The sequence below is a fragment of the Chrysochloris asiatica genome, unplaced genomic scaffold (assembly GCF_000296735.1).
Source record: "Chrysochloris asiatica unplaced genomic scaffold, ChrAsi1.0 scaffold00289, whole genome shotgun sequence".
Lineage (NCBI taxonomy): Eukaryota > Metazoa > Chordata > Mammalia > Afrosoricida > Chrysochloridae > Chrysochloris > Chrysochloris asiatica.
Window position 1 is genome coordinate 2,594,243 of NW_006408807.1, and position 26,426 is coordinate 2,620,668.

At 38.4% G+C, this 26,426-nt stretch overlaps 1 protein-coding gene and 1 pseudogene across 1 annotated transcript in view; one reads left to right on the plus strand and one right to left on the minus strand.

Moving 5' to 3' along the window:
* WDFY4 (WDFY family member 4) overlaps positions 1-26,426 on the minus strand; it is a 561,873-nt gene that overhangs the window by 290,523 nt on the left and 244,924 nt on the right. Inside the window, exons 31-34 of the mRNA XM_006874619.1 lie at positions 11,002-11,166; positions 3,025-3,228; positions 2,248-2,362; positions 1,032-1,189 (exon numbers count right to left, since the gene is read on the minus strand). Coding sequence (XP_006874681.1) covers positions 1,032-1,189; positions 2,248-2,362; positions 3,025-3,228; positions 11,002-11,166 — 642 coding nt within the window. The remainder of the gene's footprint in view (positions 1-1,031; positions 1,190-2,247; positions 2,363-3,024; positions 3,229-11,001; positions 11,167-26,426) is intronic.
* Positions 22,279-22,770, plus strand: LOC102836799 (annotated as a pseudogene).

The window sequence follows — 26,426 nt, forward strand, 5'->3', positions numbered from 1 at the left end:
GGCCAGGAGCAGACTTGCAGAATGTGCCCTTTGGAGATGTAAATTATTATATATGCCTGAGTGGGTTTTTGTTATGTTTTTTTAAAAAGCTAAAGTGGATAGAAAGGAATACTGTTAACTGATGGTACATGGAGGGGATTATAATCATTGTAATGAAACAAGGTGTATGATTTGTTGAATATAAAACTGATGCTATGCCCTGCAAACTTTCACTCAATCCACAATAAAAACCTTGAAAAAAAAGAAAAGACTGACCTTAATTTCAGGAAACACAAATATGGGAAAGATGGAGCAGATACTAAGGAAAAGATAAAATTGGCCTTTTGAAGATAGACTTTTTTGCCCTTTTCCAGATCATATTTCTTTGTTGATGAGGAATAACAACAATTAAATTAAACCAATAATCACAAATCCAAAGCTGTAGCTCTCAAATATGTAGGTCTGAGGTTCCCGGTCACTGAAACCTATCTCAAGTGGTCCAAGAGAGAGTCATGCATGCTGTCAACAACTTCCAGGCCCAATCTGGGCCATCAAACCACTTTTCCTTCCTCACATTCAGTTTTAGTTGACTTCAGGAAGGCAGGCAAGTTGAGCTGTGTAGGAAGAACAGGATGTGTGTGAAGCTAACTCTGAGGCAGTTCTCAAGCCAAGGAACACCTTGATGAGAACTGCAGAGAAACCTTGTTTGCCAAAGATTATGGGAATGAACACACTGACCAGGTGGTTGGAGGAGACGTCTATAATGAGGAGAAAACATTTGTGCCTGACTCTTATCAAGATAATAATAAACTTTAGCTTTGGTGTGCTGCCTGAATATGCGTCCTGCCTAAGATTGTACTTAAAGCTGTATTGTAGGTAATAAGCTCGCTCTTGACTGACCCTCTCAAGTCCCCTGTGGCTTTCATTCCCTGTCCACCTCAGGAGATCGCCCACCCCCACCCCCATGCAGGCTGGTCCTGCAGAGCTGGACCAATTGGACAACAACAACAAAAATGTTGATCAACAAGCCTGGGCAGCCCTGGGATTCTTACCATCACAATATGCTCTGTGATGAAGAGAAGAATGTGTCTGGGGTCAGCTGTGAACATCCCACAGTGCAGCTTCTCTACCAGCTTCTGTATGAAGTACGAGATGTTTGTGAGGGGTGGAGTGGTAGCAGATTCTGCTTTGGGCTCAGGTTTCTTATTGCCTGTGATGAGAAGACCAAGTATGAAAAATCATCCCTCTTGCTAATGAGATTGCCCTCAAACATGGAGACTTGTCCATAGTAGAAGCCCAATGAAATAACTGATCTTTAATAATTTGTTTAGTGATGCAAAGACAAGTGGAGAAATAGCAAGTGAGGGAAGCATTTCTTCCAGAGGTCGTCTGGAAGGAGGGTGGGGTTAATTTAAGGTAAATCCTAAATAGGAAGACTGCATGCTGACTAGAACCTTCTGTTATGCTGGGCAGATGATAAAGTCGGGGTCTCTTATGTGCTCTGATATGTATGTGACCATTTTGTCAACATTTACAATGATTTATGAACTAGACTAAGCTATTAGCCTCTCTTTATAGGATCAAGCCATTGTCTAGAGTTTCCTTATTCCCTAGATATGAACCCAGATCTGGGATTGCCAGCCATGCTCTCCATCACTGTCCAGATAACCCACAAGAAAGGTCACAAAGTAAGAGTTGAAGGACTGTGAATTGTGGAGAAACCCAGATGAGTTGAGCCACTAGGGATTTCTATGGTTCAGAAACCACAGGAAGGACTTTTGTTTAATCTCATCAAGAAGTTATAGTTAACCTGGAACTAAGTCTTCTGGATGAAGCTTCAACCTTAATTCTTAGGGGCAACAGAGTATTCATCAAGGTTCCTTCATATAAAAAAACATTTGCCAGAGCAGTAGGAACAAAGAATAAATCACTGAGCAGAAGAATGACTGCATTCTAAAATCTTGACTTCCCTTTTGGGAAATTTCTATTGAAGCTAGAGGAGAAGAGACTTTAGCTCAGAAGACAGAGAGCTTTCAACCTCAGAGGGGCTGGGCAATAAAATGGTTGTCATGGACACTCATGCTTCCATGAGTTTATGGAGCAAAAACTGTGGTATAGTGAAGCCTCATATGGAGTGTGGCATTGAATGGCTTCTAAAGTTCCAAGGATTCTCTGGAAAGCTGTGACTGGCAGGGCAGTTTTGCTTTCCTGGTCAGCTGCCATTAGCCACATGTCAGAAGGGGTAGGGACAATGTCCCTGGTACTTACCTCCTAGTATCAGTGCATTGCCTTCAGTCATTGTGTGAAATATCTCCATGGTGGATAGAAGGACCTCAGACTGGAAGTTTCGCTTCTGTTGGCTAGTGACATTGTCTGGAGAAGCCTAGAAACACCACATGGGATTGAATCAGCAGCTGCATAGTCAGGTCCACTCAAATACTGCATGGGATGCTACTGCCCATGGTGCTATGTCATTTGTTTGCTGCTTCATCTATCAGATGCCATGATAATGAATTGCTTCCTGAGTCATTGGACCTCTGATGACCTACCTGCCTTACTCAGGAGGTAACACACACTTTCTTGGGTAAGGGACCTAAGGGGAAGCCCCCAGTCAGTGATCATGGAGGAGCTTCAATGTGGACCAATACTGTGGCACAGGTTCCATGCCTATGCTCCCTTGTGACTAGGTTGCAGCCAGTCTCCAACTGAGATCATAGCTTGGTTAGATTCTTCCCTGTTCATTCTGGTTCCTCTCCTGTCTGCCTGAGAACAACTCCCCACCACCACATAAATAACTTCCATAAAATTCCCACCTCAGGCTCTGTTTTTAGGGACCCTGGCTAACTCATCTATTTATCAGTTGCTTGATGAGCTTCTGAGCACATCAGATCTCACCACCATACTGCTGAAGGCTGAGTTAGTACCTAAGACAAGGATTAGTCCACCTAAGAAACCCAGACCTTGGGTTTCTTTATCATCTCACCCACTACTAGCCCCTAATGCTTCTCCCATACCCAAGAGCCAAGAAAGCCTCTTATGACCTACCTCCAAGAGCACATCCAGCACCAGCCAATGCTTGGGGGAGGAGGCCGTTTTTAGAAGCTCCCTCAAGAGGAGCTTTGTGAACTCTCTTAGTTGTTTTTGGGTAGGATGCAGATTGGAAGTAGCCTGGGGACTCTCCACAGCATTGTAACCTTCAGTTGTGGCCATAGGACTACTAGTATTCCAGGTGGATTTAGCCAAGGACCCCTCAAAGACAAAAAACAAAAACAACACTAAAGCAAGACGTATGGCCTGCCCTGTCTCAAGGCCTTTACATGACTGTCTCTACGATATGCACAGGTGGGATGGTCATGACAACCAGTGAACAAGTAAGGAAACTGACGCTCTCAGAAGTGAGGTGACTTGCCCAAGTTTCATTGCGTATACAGTGGTACACTGTGTTTTCTGAACGTGAGACAAACTAGTATCCTGAAAAGAAGCTAAGTCACAAAATCAGTGGCCTGTGATGCTCTGAAAGGAGGCCCCAAAGTACCCTTGCACAAATCAATTCACTCGTCTTTGCCACAGCTCCTCATGGATTAAATGGAATAAATAAGAATGATATTATAAAGAATTTGTGAGAATGGAATGAAAGAACTATGCATGTGGCTGTATTCAACTTCTGGAATACAGTTGTAAAAATTGGTCTCTGTCTTTTAGTGGAGACTTCACTTCCCCTGCCTGTTTCCCAGCTGATGCTGACAGATAGAACCCACAGGTGAGAAAGATGGTAAAAGAGGACTTAGGTGAGCTCTTTCATCTAAGTCCCCGAAGTGCTTTGACATTCACTTTCTCACTTTATATTTATAAAAAACATTGGGAAACAAATGAGACAGGAATCCTTGCCCAGATACATCCAGGAGGGAATAGAGGTGCTAGGAGGCCAAATGACACATCCAAGGACACATGGTCAGGGACTCCTGACTCCCAGCCCCATGAACTTTTCATGTGAGTTCATCTATTGGCACCTCCCTTTGCTCATTCATAAAATTAATGCAGCTATTCTTAATTAAGCCATAAAATGAATTTAATGGCACCTAGGGGGATGGTGACTGTATTAATTAGCTCTGGGTGGACTTCAATGGAAAGATGCTATATAAATTCAAAGCAAATCAAAGTCTTTGTGCCAGTCTTCTACATGAATACTGTTAGGTGGATTTTCTATCTGACAAAGGCTTGCTGAGGAACAAACACGGAGCTGAAACAAGCAAGGAGGAGTGGAAAGAAGAGCTTTAAATTTGGAGCCAGGAGACTAACATAGAACCTGACTCTGCTGTGGTTGGCTAGGTAGGTGACTTTGGACCAGACCCTCTCCTGTGCAGAAACTGCTGACCTCCTATAGGGAGGAAGAGCCCAGGATCAGAGTGTGTGCACAGCTGCTGGTGGGAAGCCAGATGGAAGCCAAATCAGCAGATGGCGTGTTGTGAGGGGCAGAGATGGGGATTTAAGTTGAGAATGTCAGTTCATGGATTTCGGAGCCCCAGCCCCTACACAAAACTCATGTTGGGGGACAGTAAGATAAGCCTGTAGTATTGTCTTGCCTCCCTGCTACTCACCTTGGCTGTGTGTGACTATGGGATGTCCCACCCTTATCCCCTCCACTGCTACCTGCAATTCTTTCCTTTGCTCTTAATTATACCACTTCCCCAAATCTTTATTTTTGCATAATTATCCTTTACATCAAATCATTTTATCTTTTTGAAAATCTGATGTCTTTATATTTAATTTTTATCCTAAAACATTTTTTTGGCCATTTAATTTTATTTTAAACTGATTGTCATTGCAAACTTGGGTTTTGGGTAACAGTTAGCTTCATATCCTGACTCTGTCATTTATTATTGTTGGTAGGTTCCAATTCATAGGAACTTTATGCACAACAGAATGAAACAATGTGTCATCTTCACAATCTTTGTTCAGCTTGAGTCCATTGCTGCCACTATGACAAATCATCTCGTTGGGGATCTTCCTCTTTTTCGCTGACCTTTCGTTTTACCCAGCATGATATCCTCCTGGGACTCACCAACCTGGCCTAAGTAGCATTCTGGTTGTACTTCTTCCAATTCAGATTTATTTGTTCTTCTGGCAGTTCATGGATTGCTAATATACTTCTCCAACACCATAATTCATATGTGTCAATTCTTCTGTGGTCTTCCTTATTCACTGTCCAGCTTTCACATGCATATGAGGCTATTGAAAATATCATGGTTTGGGTCAGGCACCACTTACTCCTCAAATGATATTTTTGCTCTTGAACACTTTAAAGTGGTCTTGTGCAGCAGATTTTCATAATATAACATACTGTTTGATTTCTTGGCTGCTGCTTCCATGAGTGTTGATGGTTGATCTGAGCAAAATGAAGTAATTGACAACTTCAATCTTTTCTCCATTTTTCATGATGTCATTTATTGGTCCAGTGGTAAATATTATTGTTTTATTTACACTGATGTACAATCCATACAGAAGGCCATGGTCTTTGATGTTCATCAGTAATTGTTTTAAGTCCTCTTCACTTTCAGCAAGTAAGGTTGTATCAGCTGCATACTGCAGATTGTTATTGTGTCTAATTTTAATCCTAATGTCATGTTCTTCTTCATATAATCCAGCTTCTCAGATTCTTTGCTCAGCATACAGATTGAACAAGTATTGTGAAAGAACACAACGCTTTTGCACACCTTTCCTGATTTTAAATCATTCAACGTCCCCTTGTTCTCTCTGAACAACTGCTTCTTGGTCTATATACAAGTTCTTCATGAGTACAATTAAGTGTTCCAGAATACTCATACTCTGTAATTTGGTTTATAGTTTCTCATGATCCACATAATTGAAAGCCTTTGCATAGTCAATAAAGTGCAGGTAAACATCTTTGGGGTATTCTGTTTTCAGCCAACATCCATATGATGTCAGCAATAATATTCCTTGTTCCATGCTGTTGTCTGATTCTGACTTGAACACCTAGAAATTCCCTGTTAATGTACTGTTGCAGCTGTTTTAAAATTATCTTTAGCAAAATTTACTTGCATGTGATAATAATGATATTATTGGATGATTTCTGCATTCTGTTGGATCATTTCTCTTTGGAATGGACACAAATATGGATCTTTTCCAATCAATTGGTCAGGTAGTTGTCTTCCAAATTTTTTGACATAGATGAGTTCTCCATTAGCTTGTTGAAAGGTTTCAATTTGTATTCCATCAATTCCTGGAGCCTTGTTCTTTTCCAGTATTATCAGTACAGCTTGAAATTCTTCCTTCAGTACCATTTGCTCTTGATCATATGCTATGTCTTGAAATGGCTGAACATCAACCATTTCTCTTTGATACAGTGACTCTATGTATTCCTTCCATCTTATTTTGATGTATTCTGCACCATTCAATATTTTGTCCATAGAATCCTTCAATATATCAAGTCAAGGCTTGAATTTTTCTTCAGTTCTTTCAGTTGAGAATTGCTGAGCATGCTCTTCCCTTTCAGTTTTCTAATTCCAAGTCTTTGCAAATTTCATTATAATACTTGATTTTGTCTTCTCAAGTTACCCTGTGAAATTTTAGGTTCAACTCTTTTACAGCCTCATTTCATCCATATGCGTTAGCATCTGTACACTGGAGAGCAAGCTTCAAAGTATATTCTGACATTTGTTTTGTATTTGTTTTGGTATTTTTCTTCTTTTGCTTTTTTCCTGTATGATAACCTTGGTTATCCTAAATCTCTCCTGGTCTTCAATCATTAGTGTCTGTTCTTGAGCTGATCTCTAAAGTCAGGTTCATGGTCAAATTTTGGCTCTCATAGACATGTTTTAATTTCTTTCAGCTTTAGCCTGAATTTGCATATGAGCAAATGATTGTCTTTTACACAGTCTGATACTGGTATCATTTTGATTGATGATATGGAGCTTTTCCACTGTGTCTTCCCACAGATGTAGTCAGTTTGATTTCTTTGTATGCCATCTGGTAAATTCCATGTATATAGTGTCCTTTTATGTTGTTTATAAAAGGTATTTGCAATGAGCAAGTCGTTGGTCTTGCAAAATTTTATCATGTGATGTCCAGCAAGGCCATATTTTCCAACTATTGATCCTTCCTCTTTGTTTACAACTTTTGCATTCCAATCACCACTAATTATTAATAAATCCCGATTGCATATTTTATCAATCTCATACTGAAGAAGTTGGTAGAATTCTTCAATTTCATCATCACTGGCTGTAGTGGTTGGTACATAAGTTTGAATAATAGTGGTATTAACTGGTCTTCCTTGTAGGTGTATTTGTACTATTCTATCATAGACAACATGATACTTCAAGATATATCTGAAATGTTCTTTTTGAATGATGAACATGACACTATTCCTCTTCAAAATTTCATTCCATGCATTGTAAACCATATGACTGTCATATTCAAAGTTGCCAATACCAGTCCATTTCAACTCCCTAATGCCTAGGATATTGATTTTTATGGATTTCATTTCTTTTTTGACAACTTCTAATTTTCCTAGATTCATCCTTTGTACATTGCATGTTCTGGTTATTAATGGATGTCTTCCTGGTATGGTGCTATAGGATAACCACTGGACAGTGAACCACAAGGTCAGCATATTAAACACACCAGATGCCCCTCAGAAACCCTATATGTTGTGGCTCTGAACCACCTCAATGGTATTTAACAACAAGAGCAGTTCAGATGAGGGCCTGGAACCAGGGCTATCATTGCTGATGTCACATGGATCTTGGATGATAGCAGAGAATACCAGAAAGATGTTTACCTGTGCTTCACTGACCAAACAGAGGATTTCCAATGTGTAGATCATGACCATCTATGGACGATATCGTGGAGCATCAGTGTTCCAGAACACTTAATTGTGCTCATGTGGAACCTGTACACAGACCAAGAGGCAGTAGTTCAAATAGAACAAGGAGACACTGAATGGTTTAAAATTAGGAAAGCTGTGTCCCAGGACTGTGTTCTTTCACCATACTTATTTGAACTATATGCTGAGCAAATAATTAGAGAAGCTGGATTATATGAAGACAAACATGGCATCAAGACTGTAGGAAGACTCATTAAGAACACGCAACATGCAGATGATGCAACTTTGCTTTCAGAAAGTGAAGAGCACTTAAAGTACTTACTGATGAAGATCGAAGACCTCTGGTATGGGCTGCACCTCAATGTAAAGGAAATAAAAATCCTCACAACTGAAACAATAAATTACATCAACAAAACTGGAGAAAAGATTGAAGTTGTTAAAGATTTCATTTGCTTAGATCAACCATCATCACTCATAGAAGCAACAGCCAAGAAATCAAATAATGTAGTGCATTATACAAATCTGCTACATAAGACCACTTTAAAGCATTCAAGAGCAAAATTGTTAGTTTGAGGACTAAGTTGTGTCTGACTCATATGATGGTATTTTCAATAACCTAATATGCATGTAAAACTTGGACAATGAATAAAGAAGACCATAGAAGAATTGATGCATTTGTTATGATATTAGAGAAGAATATTAAAAGTACCATGGAATGCCAGAAGAACAAACAAATCTGTGTTGAAAGAAGTATAACCATAATGCTCATACTTCAGACATATTATCAGGAGGGACCCATCTCTGGAGAAGGACATCATACTTGGTAAAGTAGTTAGCAAAAAAGAGGAAAACCCCAATGAGATGGATTGACACCGTAACAGCCACACTGGGCTTAAGTGTAGCAATGAGTGTGAGATTGGCACAGGACTGGGCAGTGTTTTGGTCTGTTGTGCATAAGGTTACTAAAAGTTGGTATCGACTCAATGGCACCTAACAACAAGAAGACAGCTTTTTCTCCACATTTTGCATGGTGCACCATAAACAAATGAAGGTCTTCACAGGTTTACTCCATTCATTTCATCATGGTCAACTCTATTTTGAGGAAACATCTCTCTCTAGTCAAATTTTGAGTGCCTTCTTCTATATCTGACAATGTTCTGGTGCTATTCATCATGTTTCAATATTCAATATTCTGGTGCTACCTGACAGTGTTTCACTGCTATTGAAAATGTTTTCAGGGGCTAAACATTCAGAAGTAGTCTGCCTCTCCTTCCTCCTAGTCGTTCCAAGTCTGGAAGCTCAACTGAAATCTGTCCACCACGGGTGTAACCTTCTGGTATATAAAATACCAGTATCACAGCAACATTCAAGTCACCACAATGCAACAAACTGACAGATGAGTGGTGGTTGTGTGCCATGAAGTCAGTTTCTCCAACAGAGCAGCTGATAGATGAGAACATTGACCTTGCAGCCCAACTTGTAGCCCACTACATTACCAGGGCTCCTTCAGGTTGGGCATGCAGTGGTTGCTTAATAAGTATTTGTTCAATGACCTAATGAGTCATTTAGCTAATATCTTTCCAGATGTGTATTTGTGGTGACAACTTCCATTCAGTGGAAATATCACTAGGAAATATCAGTCCTGAGCCTGGCCCTGTCCACATGCCTAAATAATTAACTGTTACATCCATTCTATGAAGCTGATGTCATTAAGAGCAAACTGAAATTCAGAGGAACACAGTGGTACTGGCTAATGTGCTTGGGTCAAATGGGGTTGTATATCTGGAAAGAAATTAGCTAATAACATATTCATTTACTCATTAGGTCATTTAACAAATACTTACTAAGCAACCATTACATGCCCAGCACTAAGTAGCTTGGTAGCATAATGGATTATGGGTTAGGCTGATAACTGCAAGATCAGCAGTTCGATCTATTAGCTACTCTACTGGAGAAATGTGAGGCTTTCTGCTTCCGAAAAGATTTACAGCCTTGGAAACCCTATACAGGGGTCACTATGAGTCACAGCTAACTCCATGGCACACAAGCACCACCATCACTACATGCCCAGCACTATCCTTGGCATATATCATAACTATGCTACATACCATTTTGCCATTCTAGTATCTTCCTTTAGCTATGGTTATCAATTTTCAGTTAGGAATCACTAACTCCCTCTCCCTCTCTGTGACTCTGATTCCTAATCTATCATAGTGGGGGTAGACAAGTGTCTCTGCCCTCTTTTCTGTACCTGAATTTCCAAGGCCTCATAAACAATAATTGTTGGGGCCTCTTCCCTACTAAGAACTGTGCTAAGATGCCCCGATCTTGTCCATCCTAGTCCCTACTTAAAGCACGAGCCCTTGAAATCAGGGCTGGCCACCATTCCAGCTCCATCTCACGCTCCAAGGTACTTCTTAGCCTCCTTTAATCACATGGTGATTCTGACTCAGCCTTACCTTACTTGCATTCTCAACTCAAAATAATACCATCTTTCCATAATCCTTTCTATCCTCCCCAACACTCATACCTTTATCCCAAGACCCAAGTCAATCTCTGCCTTCTTGAGCTCAACAAACCCCTCTGACTGAAAGGAGACATTGAGTCATGACCTGAGGGTCCTGAAAACAGGAGAAGTGTCCTGAAAACAAAAGGAATCCCAGGAAATTATTTCTGTATTGTCTCTACCCCAACGCCCTGTCAACAAGCTTCCTAGAACAAGACTTGTTACTTCACTTTATCAGTGTATGGGTGGGTATTACATACAGAATTGGACTTCATCTACCATCAAATTTCTCATTACTGAGATTCCTAACAACTCAATAAGTTATTGAATTTCAGAGCTGAAAATGACCTCAAGCTGCATTGCAGTCAAGAAAATTATCCAAGTTGCTTGCTTAATGTTCCAGTCAAGTTACCTTAAAATGCAAATGCTTTTTGAAAAAAAAAAAAAAAAAAGTAAGTTAGAGAAGTATCTCTGTATATATTCTGAAGTCATCAAGAACGTGTTGGAGATCAAATACCTGAAATAAGCTCTGGACTTTGATTAAAAAAAAAAAAAGTATTTAATTTAATTTCTTTTTTATGGGGGAGCCAAGGGAGGAATTCTGCTTTCATCCTTGGGGAATGAGGAAGCACACCTTCCGCTCTTCCTGGGGTACGGCAGGGGGAATTCCTACCTTTTGGATTCCCAGAGGGAAGGTGACTGTGACCAAAGTCTGAAGAAACTCTGGGGCATGCCACATGGGATCCTGGGGATAGGCATGGAGGACGAGGCCCAGGAATTGCAGCATGCTGGTCGCTAAGGTCTGTTCCCAAGTGCCATCTTCAGAACCTGTCAAGGGCTAAGAACATGTTTCATGTGAGGTTGGGGTATGGGAACATGACTTCAGGATGCATAACTAAGCAAAAGCAACTGAAACCAGAGGAAAGCCTCCTCACTGAGACTTTGAACAGGCACATTATTGCAAGACATCTAAGATTATGGGGCAACACAGGATATTGGTAAATATGTGGGGAGTGGTTTAAGATGTACACAGCTCTACTCTGAGCCACATTACCATGAGTAGGTGTCAACTTGACAGCAACTGGTTTGGGGGAGTACCTTAGTAGTCTAAAGGGTAGAACACTTGGTTGATAACTAAAAGATTGGTGGTTCGAGTTCACTTAAAAGTTACTTGGAAGAAAGGCCCGGTGATATACTTCCAAAAATAAACTATAACTCTATGGAGCACAGTTCTACTCTGACACACATGGGTCACTATAAGTCTGGGTGACTGCTTATAATACATGTGGCCATTTTTCTAAGGGCTTTATATATTTGTCTATTACTCTTCTTACCTTGACAACAACCCTCTGAGGCAGATGTTATGTTTACCCATTTTATAGATATGAACACTGAGTCACACAGAAGTTAAGTAACGCACTGAAGGGTAGAGCCAGGAATGGATCACAGGCGGGGCAACCTGGCTGCAAAATCTCTTTGTCCTCCCTACATGAATGCTTAGACATACCCTAAGGAGTGCATGCATCTGTAGGGTAAGCACTAGACTAAAAACCACAAGGTTAGCAGCTGGAGTTCACCAACTGCTCCACAGGAGAAAGATGAAGTTTTCTGCTCCCACAAAGATTTACAGCCTAAGAAACCCTATACAGGGTCACTGTAAGTAGCAACTGACTCAATAGCAGTTACAACAATCACAGGGAGAGCTGGTATCATGATGGGTTATGAGCTTTACTGCTAACTACAAGGTCAGCATCTTGAATTCACTTGTCATTTCATGGGAGAAAGATGGGACTTTCTGTTCCCATACAGATTTATAGCCTTGGAAATTCTATGTAGGGTTTCTATGAGCCAGAATTAACTTAATGACACACAGTTACAACGTGTACAATGAACTTGCCCACTAGCAGTATCTCCTGCTTTCCACAGGCAATGCTGATACTCCAACAATAGATTCTGTCATGGCTACTTCCGGCAACCTCTTTCTGAGGTTAGCAGTGCTTGGGCCATCCAGTTATCACCAGACAGGGCTCTGAAATAAATCATGTTGCACTGTGCCAGCACCCAGTTGTCTGTGGTGGCCTGAGCACCTGCTCACCCTTGTCTTCCACCTGGCCTTGGCCACATGGCTGGACCTTCTGCCTTGAATCCCTGACTCTGTCCTGCTAGAAATGCACTAAATGCACTAGTTAAACTAGTCCTTGCCAAGCCACTATCTCCAAAGATTGACCCCAATCCCAATATATCCAGCTGCTGTGTAAGGTCTACTATGTCCTAAATGAACATCTGGCACTTTAAAAGTGATTATCAGGACGATTTCTTGACTAGCCACTCCAATGCCAATGCTGAGTGACATCCAGCTTACTCTTGAGGACACCACAATGTGGATATCAGGCCCTTCCTTTGGGAGGCCAATTGCTCAGCTCCAACCCTTGCAAGCTGTGGTCTTTGGTCCTTGCATAGTCTACTTCAATTGAAGTTTCATGCTTACAGAAAACTACTAATTACCTAAAACTGTGCCTCACACTGGGAAACATAAATTCAACTATAGAAAGAAAGACAACACATATGAGACAACTAGTGAAAAATCTAAAATCATATTTACAGCACCGGTGTCAGGAAAGACTGGTGTGGCTTGACCGGCAGGCAGAATTAATATTTCTGAAATCATCTGTTTCTGAGTTTTCTATTATTAGTTCCACCATGTCCTTACAGTACAATATTAGGCATACAAAGCAGTGTGAGCGTTAAGAAAGCTTTTTCTGGATTGAGTTTACCTGGTTAAAAATTCCACCTCTGCATTAAGAGTGAACCTCTGGCCCCATTCCTTAATCTCTATATATCCCCAGTTATTGTTGTTAAGCGCCATCAAGTCAATTGCGACCCATGGTGACCCTATATAGTGTTTCCAAGGAGCAACTGGTGAGCTTGAACGACCAACCTTGTGGTTCAAACTGACTTTGCAGCACAGTGCATTAACCCACAGTGCCACACAAAATAAAATCACATATAACCTATTTACTAAGGGTACTATGAGGATTAAAGGAGACATTTTAGTGATTCATGCTTATTTTCACAGTAACTTTGGACTCTACAGCAACTAGCAACAACAGTAATATAAATACAGGCAAATCTGATAGATAAGGTCAGATAGATAAGGGAAATCATATATGTTTTCAAACATTTGGAAGAGGAATTTGACTTGATGTATCAGGAACCAAGGATTCTTGGAAGTTCTTAAACATGGTGGTAACCTGTATGTTATGCTAATTCTGGACAACCATCTTGCTCTTTGATATCCCTTGAATGAGTTAGCCCTCATAGCTTCCATTTCTACATTAGAACAATGAGGATGTTGCTGTTGTTAAGTGTCATTGAGGTGGTTCTGACTCATAGTGACCCTGTACTGGGTTTCCAAGGAGTGACTGGTGGTTGTTAGTAATCCAGCACTTATTCAACAGTGCTGCACTTGGACTCCACAATGAGGATGGTTGCTATTGAGTGTCTTTGAACTGGTTCTGACAGTGGCCTTATCTAGGGTTTTCTAGTTGTGGTTGGTAGGTTTGAATTGCCACCTTGTAGTTCAAACTGACCTTGCAGTCCATCCTTCAGAGCCACATCAGATGAGGATAGTGCTGTCTATTTCAGAGCATTATTGCACATGACAAAATGATTGAAATTATAATGTAAAACATTGGCAAGGATGTGGAGTAACTAGAACTCTTCCAGAATAATTGCTAGTAAGAATATAAATTAGTATATCCACTTTGGAGCGCTATTTGACAATACCCATAAAGCTTACAATACATACAATATTCATACAATATCCATATGTATGCCTTGCTGTTGTTAAGTGCCGTCAAGTCAGTTTGACTCATAGTGACCCTGTCTAGGGTTTGTGAAGAGTGGCTGGTGCATTTGAACTGCCAAACTTGCAGTTCAAACTGATCTTATGGCTGAGTACTTATCCTACAGTGCCACACCATAACTCTTAACCCAAAATTTCACTTTTGGGTGTACATACTACAGATAGGAATACATATGTCCAATCAAGGATGCATATAATAATGTTCACAGCCATAATATCCATAATATTTCTAAACTAGAAACAACCCAGGATGGATAGATAGCCATTTATTATTACAATAGACTACTAATCAACAACAAATACTGATACACACAAATATGAGTAAATTCCACAAACATGAGTGAAAGAAACCAGACTCAAAAGAATGATGGCATTTATATGAAGTTCAGGAACAGATGGATTGATCTTGGTGAGCGAGGCCAGAGAGGTCAGAATATTACAGGACAATGATGTACTATTAAAAAGACAAAAAAAAAAACAACAACCCAATAAAGTTACTGAGAAACGGATATTTGAGTTATTCACAACAATGAAATTTCTCTTGTGTTTCCAACCTTTGCCTTTTAATCTAGTCCACCAGCTGCCCTACCAGAGAAAGATGAGGCTTTCTGTTTCTTCAAAATTGAGTCAGTCTTGAAAACACTATACAGGGTGGTTGTGAGTCAGAAGTGACTCAATAGCACTTAACAACAACAACTGCATTTAGTTTATGATGTCTTCAAAACACACAGCCTCATTATACCAAGTTATTAAAGTTTATTTCTTGAGGCCTTGAACCTGACTCTGCCTGGGATTCGTATCATTTATTTAATTTTACTGTATTTCCTTATTTGTTTCCTATCAATCATGGAGCTAATTGAGTATTGTTATAGGTATATAAGAAGTTCTGGTATGGCGCTGTGGGCTAATGCACTGGATTGCAAAGTCACTTTGAACTGCAAGGTTGGCAGTTCAAGCTTACCAATCGTTCCTCAGAAATCCTATACAGGGTTGCTATGAGTCAGAACCAACTTAACAACACTTCAGAACAACAACAACAATGTTAGGTCCCAGGAAGTTTTGCTTCTGACCCAATTTAAAAGATACATCTTCAACACAGAAGTTTATCTTTTTATATTTGGTGGAATGTAAAGGTTTGGTTTTAATTTTTTACTTTACTCAACATATTGTAAATTTTCTTTTTCAATATTATTTTCTTCTTAATTTTAAATGCTTTCTTATGATCCCTTTTGCTTGCTTTATTTTTAATAATATTATATTACATTACATTAATGATTAGCTACATCTCAGACTCCTTAGGTTATACCCCTGAAAACTGATGACACATTAGTCCTGCAAGGGAACCATGAATGAATTTCCCAAAAAAGGGAAAATGCTCTGGTCATGGCAAACTTAACTACAAAAATTAAAAATTAAATGCCAAACCTAAAAAATATTCCAAAAGTGAGTCAAAAACTGCAATTGAAGAAATTGAAGAATTTAAACATGCAATTGAAGAAATTCTATTAAAAAACTAGCAACAGACCAGTAAAGTAAATCTACAGTAAACAGAAGAAAGGAAATAATAAAGATTAGAGCAGAAATAAATGAGATAGAAAACAGAAAAACTCAACAGGACAAGAAGCTAGTTCTTTGGAAGAATTAATGAAATTAACAAACCATTGGAAAACCTAATGAAAGAGAAGGAGAAGATGCAAATAACACACGTAAGGAACTACATGGGTGATGTCACAACAGAACCAATAGAAATAAAAAGGATAATAATAGAATATTATGAAGAGTTGTACTCCAACAAATTGGAAAACCTAGAGGAGATGGATACAGTTTTAGAAAACATGACCTACCTAACTTACATAGAGTGAAGTAGAAAACTTGAACACACTTACAACAAAAGAAGAAACTGACTAGGTTATCAAAGAACTCCCAACCAAAAATAATCCAGGTCCAGATGGCTTCACTGGTGAGATCTGCCAGACATTCAGGGAAGAGCTGTCACCAATTCTACTCAAATTATTCCAAAATACAGGTATGGCTGGAAAACTTCCTAATACATTCATTCTATGAAGCAAGCATAACCCTCATACCAGAACCAGGGAAGGACATCACTAAGAAAGAAAATTATAGAACAATATCCCTCATGAACATAGATGCAAAACTTCTCAACAAAATCCTACTCAACAGAAAAAAATCCAAAAGAAGAAAATTCATCATGACCAAAATGGGACTCATATCAGGGATGCAATGATAGTTCAACTTCAAAATAACAATCAATGTAATCCACCATATAAATAAGAAGAAAGAAAAGAACACATGATCATATCGATTGATGCAAAAAAGGCATTTGATAAAATCCAACATCCATTCCTGATAAAACACTTAACAAAGTAGGAACTGAAGGGAAATTCCTCAACATAATTAAGAGTATGTATACAAAACCAACAGCTAACATCACTCTCAATGGGGAGAAACTGAAAATCTTCCCCTTGCCAACAGGAACCAGACAAGGATGGCCTTTATCACCACTTCTATTCAATATTGTTTTGGAAGTCTTAGCCAGAGCTATAAGGCAAGAAAGGGAAATTAAAGGCATCCAAATTGGCAAAGAGGGAGTAAAACTCTATTTGAAGATGATATGATCCTATACATAGAAAACCCCAAAGACTCAGCAAAGAAACTACTGGACCTAATTGGAAGATTCAGCAAAGTGGCAGAGTACAAGATCAACATACAAAAATCAGTTGGATTCCTCTATACTAATAATGACAATGCTGAAAAGGAAATTAGAAAAGCAATACCATTTACAAAAGCTATCCAAAGGATGAAATATTCAGGAATAAATGTAACCAGAGGAACAAAGGACCTATACAAAGAAAACTACAAAACACTACTACAAGAAACCAAAAGAGACTTACTAAAAAAGGAAGAAGGTGCACCTGACCAAAGCCATGGTATTTTCAATAACCTAATATGCATGTGAAAGTGAGACAGTGAATAAGGAAAACCATAGAAGAATTGATGCTTTTGAGTTATGGTGTCAGGAGAAGAATATTGAAAGTGCTAAAAGAACCAAAAGATCTGTTTTGGAAGAAGTGCAGCCAGAATGCTCCTTGGAGGCCAAGATGGCCAAACTTCATCTCTCATACTTCAGACATATTGTCAGCAGGGACCAGTCACTGGAGAAGGATATCATGTTTGGTAAGGTGGAGAGTCAGAGAAAAAGGGAAAGACCCCCAACGAGATGGACTGGCCAAGTGGCAGTATTGATGGATGCTGCAACAGCATCCATCGATGGTAACAGTAGTGAGGTTGACCCAGGATTGGGCAGTATTTCATTCTGCTGTGCATAAGGTCACTATGAGTCAGGACCAACTTGATGGCACCTAACAACAACAACATACCATGCTCCTAGATAGGAAGACTTAACAGTGTGAAAATGTCAATACTGTCTAAAGAGATCTACACATACAATGCATTCACAATCCAGTTTTCAACGACATTCTTTTTAGAGAGATGAAAAAGACAATTACAAACTTTACATGGAAAACAAAGAGACCCAGTATAAGCAAAACACTGCTTAAGAAGAAGAATAAAGTTGGAAGCCACTCACTCCCTGATTTCAGAATCTCCTACATGGCTACAGTGGTCAAAACAGCCTGGTAGTGCTACAATGAAAGATAAATAGATCAATGGAACAGAATCGAGAATCCAGAAATTAATCCATCCACATACAACCAACTGATCTTTGACAAAGGGCCAAAGTACATAAAGTGGAGAAGACGTAGTCTCTTCAACAGATGGTGCTGGCAGAACTGGAAATCGATAGGCAAAAAATTGAAACAAGACCTTTATCTCACACCACATACAAAAACCAACTCAGCATGGATTAAAGACCTAACAGTGAATCCCAGAATTATAAATGTCATTAATGAAAAAATACGGACAAATTTAAGGTCTCTAATCCAAGGCATACACAGACTATCAAACATTTTGAATATTACACAAACAAAAGAAGACAAATTAGATGATTGGGACATTCTAAGAATTAGAAACTTATGTGCATCAAAAGATTTCACCAAAAGAGTAAAAAGGGAGCCCACAGAATGGGAAAAAAATATTTGGCAATGACATATCAGACAAAGGACTAGTTTCTAATATCTGTAGGAAACTACAACACCTCTACAAGAAAGAAACAAATAACCCAGTTTAAAAATGGGCACAGGACATGAACAGACACTTCACCAAGGAAGAGATTTGGGCAGCTAACAAACATGAAGAAATGATCATGATCATTAGCCATTAGAGAGATGCAAACCAAAACAACAATGAGATACCATCTCACACCAGCAATAACAGTGAAGTTCAAAAATGCAGAGGAAAATAAATGCTGGTGAGATTGTGGATAGACTGAGACCCTCCTACATTGCTCTTGGGAATGCAAAATTATCAAACCACTTTGGAAAAGAGTATGGTGCTTCCTTAGAAAGTTTGTAATAGAAATACCTTATGACCCAGCAATGTCTCTACTTAGTATATATCCACAAGAAATACAAGCCATAACATGATATGCCCACCAATGCTCATAGCAGTACTATTCACAATAGCAAAAAGATGGACACAGCCTAAGTGCCCATCAGTGGAAGAATGGATAAACAAACTTTGGTACATACACACAATGGAATATTATGCTATCTTGAAGAATAACAAGGAACCTGTAAACCACCACATAACATGGATGAACCTTTAGGACAGGATATTATGTTCATCAGTCACAAAAGGAGAAATATTGCATAAGACCATTACTATAAAAGCTTAAGAAAAAATACCCATACTAAAAGGGGAAAATATATATATATATTTGTTGGTTACCAGTGGGGGGGGAGTGGGATTGGTGAAGGTGGAGGGAGGCGACAGTAGAGCACAGGGTAAGGGTCAGACACATCATAGTTTGGGTGATGGGTAGGGCAATACACAAGAAGGGGGAGGCGGTGGGAAAACAAGGTAGATAGGGGAACACTGAGACAGGTTTGCATGGGCTAAATGGGACAGAGGTAAATCGTAATGTACGTTCAACCTTGTAACAGGGCTCTGTGATACAGGGATCAAGGCATAGTCTGAAGAGGGGTAATAATACTAAGATGCTTGACTGTCTCATGAATATTGGTTTCCCTTGCCTACTACTGTAAAGTAGACACTTGAGTGGAATAGAAAAGAATGTTGGGCAACATGATTACAAAAATGTTGTAAGCTTGTCTACAGCCTATAACTGATTGGAATACCTAAAGGGATTCTGCAACTTGCCCAGTGAAATAGGCATCTTGAGAAGTCCTTTCAGTGTATAGGACCTTAGATAGAATCCTGAGTCCCATCTAGAACCTTCTGAGGTGGGACATTCCTACTTGAAATGACAAGCAGACCAGCCTGGAACAGCTAGAGTGACAGAAGATACATCTTCAAAGAAAGATCAGCAGGGAAAACCCAAAACAAAAATGGCAGTATGATTGGCTACTACAGGAATAAGCAAGTTGTTCACTGGGAAACCATTAAGGCAAGCAATCAAGTCCCTTCAGGTCAAAACCCCCTCTAAGACTGAAACTCAATTTTAAAAAACAGAAAAGAAAAGAAATTCTAGAAAATAACAACTACAATAAAATGACTATGTCAAACATCAAAATCTTAGCAGTAGCCAGAAAAAAAAAAAAAAAAAAATCTGAAGAATAATAAATGCATGAAAGAATTGGTTCTTTAAATAAATCCATGTGACTTCACCTTCTTAACTAACAGAAGGGCAGGGTAAAATATAGCATCAACATGCAAATTAAAAATAAGGAAAGAGAAGCAATTGCATAGGAAATTAAATGAGCTAAAGGAGGCCATTTTGTATATATATAAAAAAAAGATAAGTAGAAAAATATAAATTACATAAACTGGGTCTAGAAGATATTGAAAAACTTAAAAGAAACAATGGTAAAAGAAGAAATTCAGGCAGTCTCATAGAAATTACTTGAAAAGCACAGAAATCATAAATTTAATATCTTCTAGCATATAAAAAAAGAAGAAATGTTCTATTGTAAAATATAACTCTACCATAATACCAATCAATACTATCAAGACCTGACAAAGATTTAACAGAAAGAAAACTACAGCCTCATATCATTTAAAAATCTTTATCCATAGTCATAAATAAAATAATTGTAAACAGAATAAATGGATATGAATATGAAAAAGAATGCAAGGAAATATTAATGTAATTCATCAGTTATCAAAAGATGAAAAACATGTGGTCATCTCTTATTGCTTTTTTGTGGGAGGGGGATGTACACAAAAACACTGAGCAATCATTTAAACAACCAAAGGGCACATATTCTGTGAGCCTGCCTCCTGGCCACCAGCACCTGGCTGCCAGCACACAGCCTTTCTCTTTCCATAAGTCTAGAGTCCTCAGCTGCTCTATTTCTCCATGCCTTCATCTCTATCTCCATTTCTGGTGTCACTGTTTCTTTGGATAGAATCTCTCATTCTGCTCGTGTTCTCCCTTGATGGTCCTGGGGTCCTGTGCTCCTGGACTGTAAGTTTAATTACTCCCCTCTTTTTGTTAGAAAACTTCTACCTTTACAGTTTTAACAGTCACAGTTAGTCATAATAACAATTACAATTGAATCATAAGAATCTTATTCCCATCTGTTTTACCAGATTCATCTAGACAAAATGAACACTATTCAGTGGGGAGTCTACCTTCCCCCTCACACTCTGAAACTAAACTCCCTCTTGAAAACTTTTAAGCCAGTCACTCCATGCCTTTATAGCCCCTCTCATTTTTGTAGCCAATGTATAAGTTGCCTGTCCTTATAAATTCTGTATATAGAGGAGATAAGGCCACCTTGTATCTTATGGGAGTTCTTTCTCTACTTGCATCACCAGAAAGGAGAGAGTAACTGCAGCCCCACAGCCAAGCTGCAATTATACCTCTAAAAAGCCCCACCAATTTTGCAAGAGCCAATGCTAGCTGCTGCACACCACAGCAGCATCTACAACTAACACCTTCTAAAAACATCCTGAAGTGAGCTGTATGAGCAGTGAACAGAGACATCCATCTCCTGATCACCCCTACCAAGGAGACAATTGGAAAGTATTTAAGAATACACCAACATACATTCATCTAGTTATTACAAATACAACAACACCACAATGTGTAAAATGTAGCAGAAAATTTCTGCTCACATGCAGAAACAAGAGAGAATGATGAAGAGGAAGAGCACAAACATTGCATTGGAGGGAGATGAGACTTTGGAATTATCTGGAAAAGAAGTCAGGAAAATGATACTGAAGTACATCCAAATGTTCCACTGAAAAGTTGTAGAAAATAAGGAAGAAGTCAGGAAAGTGTTATAAGAACAATCAAGCAAAATAGATATAGTATTAGAGACAATACAAAAACTACCAAAAGAGATCCTGATGATCAATGCTAAAATATCAGATATGGTCAATACACTGAAATGGCAAAGGAGTGGAACTGAAGGGATGGAAGCTAGAATTAATGAGCTTAAAGATAAATCTCTCAATAGTGCTTCTGCAGAAGAACAAGAAGAAAAAAATCTGAAGGAAACTTAAGACTCATGTGGAAACATGAAGTGGAATAACCTATGGGAGATTGAAATACCAGAACAGGGAGAGACAAAGAAAACCACAGAAGAAATAGTCAAAGAGCTACTGGAATAAAATTCCCCTAACATCATGAAGGACAGGAAGAGACGCATTCAAAAAGTTTAACAAACACCAGGCAGGATAGACCCCAAAAGAAAATTACCAATATATACCATAATCAAACTCTCCAGAATTCAAGACAAGGAAAGAAACCAAAAAAAAAATCTGGAGAAAAAGAAATGTTAACCTACATACATTAAGTTCTGATTTCTCAGCAGAAACCATGTAGCCAAGAAGACTCCCCAATGGGGAGACATATACAAAACCCTGAATGAAAAAGACTGTCAACCAAGAATCAATTACCTAGCACAGTTGTCTATCAAATGTGACGGCACTTCCTTTCAAGCTCAGCATTTAGCTGCTGGGTACTCACACTGGGCCAACATGCATATTGAGAAGTATTACTTCTGTTCCAGGCCCATCTACCCAGGTCATGGCATGATGTTCATCCGCAATGATTGCAAGCTATTCAGATTCTGAAAATCCAAATGTCATAAAAACTTTAAGAAGAAGTGCAACCCTCGCAAGGTCAGGTGGACTAAAGCATTTTGGAAAGCAGCTGGCAAAGAGCTGACAGTGGATAATTCATCTGAATTGGAAAAACGTAGAAATGAACCTGTCAAATATCAGTGAGAGCTATGGAATAAAACTATTGATGAAATGAAGAGAGTTGAAAAGATCAAACAGAAGTGCCAAGCTATATTTATAATGAACAGGTTAAAGAGAAATAAAGAGCTACAGAAAGTTCAGGACATCAAAGAAGTCAAGCAAAACATCCATCTTATCTGGGCTTCTCTTGCAGGCAAAGGAAAGTAGCTGGAAGGAAAATTGGTACAGAAATTACAAAAGGATGTGGATATGAAAGATGCTTCTTAAAGACCTCATTAACCATTGTTCTATGTGCCTTGGAAAATTCCTTTGGAGACTTGGAACTTCTGAATGTTTGGTTCATTTTTTTACACAAGGTCACTCAAATGGAAAGTGATTAAAACATGCATCTCTCCTACACTGCTGTCTATAAAACTTAACTTGTTACAGACATTCAACTGCATCTCAGTGTTAACTCTTCATTTCATAAATCATGAAGATTCTGTCTGTAATTTCAGAAATGAATTGTGGGCATAAAGTGGTCCCCATTTAGATAAAGTACTTGATAGCATTTATGTAATTACAAAAAATTCATGATTGATGATATATATAATAAAATTTTGTTTGCAGTTAAAAAAAATTCGATGGCAAAATCAGAACTTTCCAGAATAAACAGAAATTGAGGGATTTTGTAAAGCCAAGCCAATGCTTCAACACATACTAAAGGGAGCTCTCTGGGCTGAGAACCAACATGAACAGACAACAACAAGAGATTGACATTTGTGGCAACATTACCCAGAACGCAGTTCAGATTTGAAAGAGGTCAACTGAAAAATAGGCCATAACCATAAAAAACATTTATGCTCTCAATGAAAGAGTCTCAAAATACATAAATCAAACCCTAAAAGACCTGAAGAAAGAAATAGCACTAGAATAATAGTGGGAGGTTTTAATACACCACTTCAAAAAAAAGGGCAGAAAAAAACAGAAAAAAAAACAACTCAACAAAGACACAGAGAAACTAAACAACACAATCAACCAACTTGACCTCATCAATCTGCACAGCCCATTCAACCCAAGAACAGCACAATCCATGTTCTTTTCCAGTGCACATGGAACATTCTCCAGAATACACCACAAGTTAGGCCACAAAGCAAATCTCAATAAATGTAAAAGTATCAAAATGTTACAAAGCATCTTCTCAGATCACATTGCTTAAAATTAGAAATCAACAACAGGAAGATCGAGGAAATAAAATCAAACACATGGAAACTGAATAACACACTTCTTAAAAGCTACTGGGTAGTAGAACAAATAAAAAGTGAAAAATTAAAAATCCTAGAAACAAATAAAAATGAAAACACAACATACCAAAACATTTGGGATACAGCAAAAGCAGTGTTGAGCAGGCAATTTATAGCAATAAAGGTACACACAAAATAGAAGAAAGAACGAATATCAACATATTAATACAGCACCTCTAACAATTATAAACTGACTAGCAAACTAAATCTACAGGCACCAGAAAAATAAATAAATAAAGATTAGAGAAGAAGTAAATGAAATAGAAAATAGAAAAAAACTATAGAACAAATCAACAAGACAAGAAGCTAGTTCTTTGAACAGATTCATGAAGTCAACAAATCATTAGCAAATCTAACAAAAAAGAACAGGGAGAAGACACAAATAACACACAAAAAACACTCCACATGAGTAACATCACAACAGAACCAATGGAAATAAAAAAGCTATCAACAGAATACTATGAACATGTGTACTCCAACATTTTTTTTGAAATCTATGAGAAATGGATACATTCCTAGCAAAACAAGAACTACCTAAACTTTTACAGTATGAAGTAGAAAACTTAAACAAACCTGTAACACAAGAAGAAATTGAAACCCCCAGGCAGGCTTCTGGACATTTACATGTATATCAAATATTTCTGATTCATTCATTCATGAAATATAAGAGGAAAACTAGGTTGTTGTGTTTTCAGTTTATGTGTTTTAATAATATCAGGGGCAAGTATGATGCAACCTAATATAGGCATAGTTAGCTCTACTCTGAGGGACATCCAGAAATGATACACTTTATTGGATTTAAGAAGCATAAATGAAGACAAGACCAATAAGTGTAAAGAGAAAAAGGGAGGATTTGTGAGAATTAGCTCTTGGGATGATTCATCTTCAGGACTAAGGGGATTCTAGGAAGTAGCAGGCTAGTATAACAAAAGGAGCTCAGAGGAGAGGAAGAGAGTAGTCTGACCAGCTAGAAATTTAAAAATAAGAATACACTCATCAAGCAAATAGGGGAAGTTCCTGGGGAATGGGGGAAGTGTGTGTGTGTGTGGGGGGGGGGACTAAATTTAAATGAGAATTCTCTTAGTAAGGACATTCAGGGAAAATTGTAAATCCCATAGTATCCAGTAAAAGGGGAACTTGGAGAAGCAGCTTTTTTGAGACAGGGGAATAAAACTGTTGCGGGCTGGCCATGCAGCACATCTACACATGTGTACTGGGTTGGGGACCCAATCTTGCAAAATCGAATAAAGAAAACCTCACTCTTGTAAATAAATAAATACATACATAAACACATATATATACATAGATACATGCATACAGAAAGAACGAAAGAAAGAAAGAGATAGATATTACATACATAAATTCTAACCAGATGACTTTACTAGTGAATTTTACCCAACATTTAGAGAAGAGCTTACAAGTCTACTAAAACTATTCAAGGATATGGAAAAAGATGGAAAACTCCCTAATACATTTCCTGAAGCAAGCATAATTCTCATAACAAACCCAGGGAAGAGCATCACTAAAAAAGAAAATTACAGACCAACATCCCTCATGAGCATAGATGAGAAAATTCTCAACAAAATCCTAGCAAATAGAATTCAACGAAGTACAAAGAAAATAATATATCATGACCAAGCAAGATCTATACAAGGGAAGCAAGGCTAGTTCAATACAAGAAAAACATCAACATAATCTACCATAAAAATTTTAAAAAGGAAAAGAACCGCAGATCGATTCAGAAAAGGCATTTGACAAAATCCAACAACCATTCCTGATAAAAACACTCAGAAAAGTAGGAATTGAAGGAAAATTCCTCAACATAAGTAAGAGCATATATACAAAACCAACAGCCAACATCACTCTCAATGGAGAGAAACTGAAAGCATTGCCTTTGGAACAGGAACCAGACAAGAATGCCCTTTATCACCACTTTTATTAAATATTGTGTTGGAAGTCTTAAACAAAGCTATAAGGGAAATTAAAGAAACACAAATTGGCATAGAAGAAGTAAAATTCTTTCTATTTGCTGATGATATAACGCTATACTTAGAAAATCCCAAAAAAACTCAGCAAAAAAATTATTGGAACTCATCAGAAGATTCAGCAAAGTGGCAGGGTACAAGACCAATATATAAATATACTAATAAAGACAGCTACGAAAAGAAATGAGTAAAACAATACAATTTATAATAGCTACCGAAAGGATGTAATATTCAGAAATAAATCTAACTACAGAAAAAAAAAAAAAAAACAAAAAAAAACCCTATACAATGAAAGCTACAAAAACACTATTACAAGAAACTAAAAATGGAAGAATATACCAAGCTTATGGAGAGTAAGACTTGTTGTTGTAAGGTGCCATAAAGTTGGTACTGACTAGTAGCAACCCTGTGCATAACAGAATGAAGCACTGCCTGTTCCTAAACAAATCAATCTCACTATCATTGCTACACCTGAGTCCAAAACTGCTGCCACTGTGCCAATAGATGTCACTGGAGGTCTTCATCTTTCTCACGGACCCACCACTTTACCAAACATTATATCCTTCTCCAGTGATTGGTCCCTTCTAATATCATGTCCAAAGTATGAGAGAAAAAGCCTAGACATCCTGGTTTCCAAGGAGCACTCTGACTCGAC